Raw genomic sequence first — 2,500 nt, forward strand, 5'->3', positions numbered from 1 at the left:
GTAAGAGATACAACCAGTAGTTAAAATAAAGTCCTGAAAAGTAATAATTTTCACCCGATCTTCTTAACAAAATGTTTTCACCATAAATTGATGAAAGGAGACCGAGGGACTCACTTGTTGGTGCTGGGGAGAAGGACTTAAAGGGCATCTTATACCGAAGAGAGTCCACTCTAACACGTCAAATGAAATTTTAAAACTAAAACAACACCAGAATCTCTGCCTGTTTTTCTTCTGTTTTGGTTGTTTTCATCATTTATACACATTTTGCCTGAATTAATGCAGGTTCCATATACTTAAAGATCAATATTTTCCTTTCTTACCACAATAGGCCCACTTCCCAACGTAGTATTTATCAAACGAACACCAGGGCTGGAATCGGTCCAAAGCGGTTGTGCAGGAGTAAAACTTTTTTCCCGCATAGATAAAAGGAAAAACACAGCATCGGCCTTTTTGGTCGGTAGTCTTCTTTCCAGGAGGACAATAACTATCAACTAAAAAAACGATGCAATAATTCAATGAAATAACTGCTATGATTCGTCTTGTCTGAAATTATAAGGATGACTACAACTCTATTCTTTACCACAATAAGCCCAGTCCCCAGCGTAGTATGAATCCAATGAGCACCACGGTGTGGATCCTAAACCACCTGAAGTTGTGCACGAGTAGTACTTTTTCCCTTTGTACATGAAAGGAAGAGCACAGCATCGGCCAAGTGGATCACCTGTCATCTTTCCAGGAGGACAGTCCCAGTTACTAAAGACTTAAAAGAAATTCCCCTTTAATTTAAAGCATCAGTGGTTATATAACTAGTGAACCCCTGCCTTTATTTATTGTTACTGTTTCAGGGTGCTTTAGCGTGGATGGGACCTATTTTGGAGGAGTACATTCCTTTCTTCAAGGAAGCACTTACTACTACTCAAGTTCGCTGCAAATAAATGCATTTGTCCACTCAATACTGAGATATTGATTTGCCCGGTAATTTAAGTAAAATTGGATGATGTCTGACAGAGGCATAGCTTCCATTGCACATTGCTTCGATTTCTTTTCGCCGTATCTTCAAGCGCACCTAGGTCAAAGCTGTATCTTATTGCGATATTCACTAAATGCAAATCCGATACCCTAAAGAACAAGACAGGCTGTCGTCCTGATTAAGACACTTTTGTCCGTGCGCGAAATAACATTGAAACCATCTATGACATTAAACTATCTATCTATCCTATAGCATTGAAAGGAATGCAATATTTCGGCAACTTCTCCTCGTACAAGTTTCTTCTGAGCTGCTAAACTATTTTCAAAAGAACTGCGACGAACGTTCGCTTAGAAGATCGCCAGATATCGGTAGTTCCAATACATGAATTCCGTGTGCATCATCGTGTTACTTACCGGCAACGGAATTGACGGCCAAAACCAGCAGCGCGTATATTAACATACTTGACTTTGAGCGGATCGTCCGAAAGCAGGCGTCGGTTTTCTTTAAGAACAACAAGCTTGCATACAGAATAATAGCTTCGGGGCTTTGAAATATGATATGGGGAAAGGGGGGGTGGGGGGGGAGGAATAGGGTTAGAAAGCAATACTATTATTTTCTTTGATACTATCAAAGCGGCGCCTTTATTTATCGGAAATATACATATATTTGCTGGGAGCAAAAGACACAATTGTTGCTTATTTTCTCCCCAGTGGTTACATCAAGCAGAATAAAAACATAAAGGCATGCCGTCCGAACTTAAGCCACTTTATAGCTGGAGTTACATATAATAATAAGTGCATGTTATGAGTTACTCTCTTTCTTTCAATTGATATATCTATTTAGTTGTAATTATGCTAGATTATGCATGTTCTCTCCTCTTATGCCCTTACTTTAAGCACATATCATTTAAGGGTTACTAATACTAAAACAAAATTAAAGCAAATCGTTCGTGAATTTCAATACCTACATTTTTACCCTACGAGTTTCTAAGGGACCTTTTGGGATCTCCTGTTTGTCACAATATTGAAATTGACATCCACGATACTGCATTGGCACTTTCTTTGGAGCGTCTTTATCAAAGCTGTTATCAGTAAAAAATATACCATTGCCATGGTTGCTAAACCACTAACAGGAGAGAGCTGCTGTGGCCCTCTCGTTGCATATTGTTAAAGAATAAAAACTATTGGTAATGAATTATGTTTCAGAGCATGGATTGATTGGAAATTATTAACTTTCAAGATCAAAATTTTATCCCTTGAATTTTTTGGTTTATCACATAGAGTACTATGAAACATTAAAAACGCTGTTTACCGTTTGGAAATATCTGCATTGGTTCCGGAGATATTTAAGTTTGAAAAATGTGTAAAATATGCAAATGAGAAGGCTGATGACATCATTCACCCAACCCAATAGAACATCAAGAATATAAATGGGGCTATCTCGATCAATTTGCAACAGAGACCATTGAAACTTGGTGAGCTAATAGTTCTGAAGACAATGCACCTACGACTGTAAAGAAATTGCTTCCCA

The 2,500-nt window shown here is 38.2% G+C and overlaps 1 protein-coding gene across 1 annotated transcript in view; it reads right to left on the minus strand.

The window, feature by feature from the left end:
• Window positions 1-744, minus strand: part of LOC138059641 (uncharacterized) — a 106,078-nt gene extending 105,334 nt beyond the window's left edge. The window contains exons 1-2 of the mRNA XM_068905259.1: window positions 581-744; window positions 321-491 (exon numbers count right to left, since the gene is read on the minus strand). Coding sequence (XP_068761360.1) covers window positions 321-491; window positions 581-728 — 319 coding nt within the window. The 5' untranslated portion in view covers window positions 729-744. The remainder of the gene's footprint in view (window positions 1-320; window positions 492-580) is intronic.
• Window positions 745-2,500: the final 1,756 nt, after the last annotated feature.

This window comes from Montipora capricornis, chromosome 1 (assembly GCF_036669925.1).
Source record: "Montipora capricornis isolate CH-2021 chromosome 1, ASM3666992v2, whole genome shotgun sequence".
NCBI classification, from domain to species: domain Eukaryota; kingdom Metazoa; phylum Cnidaria; class Anthozoa; order Scleractinia; family Acroporidae; genus Montipora; species Montipora capricornis.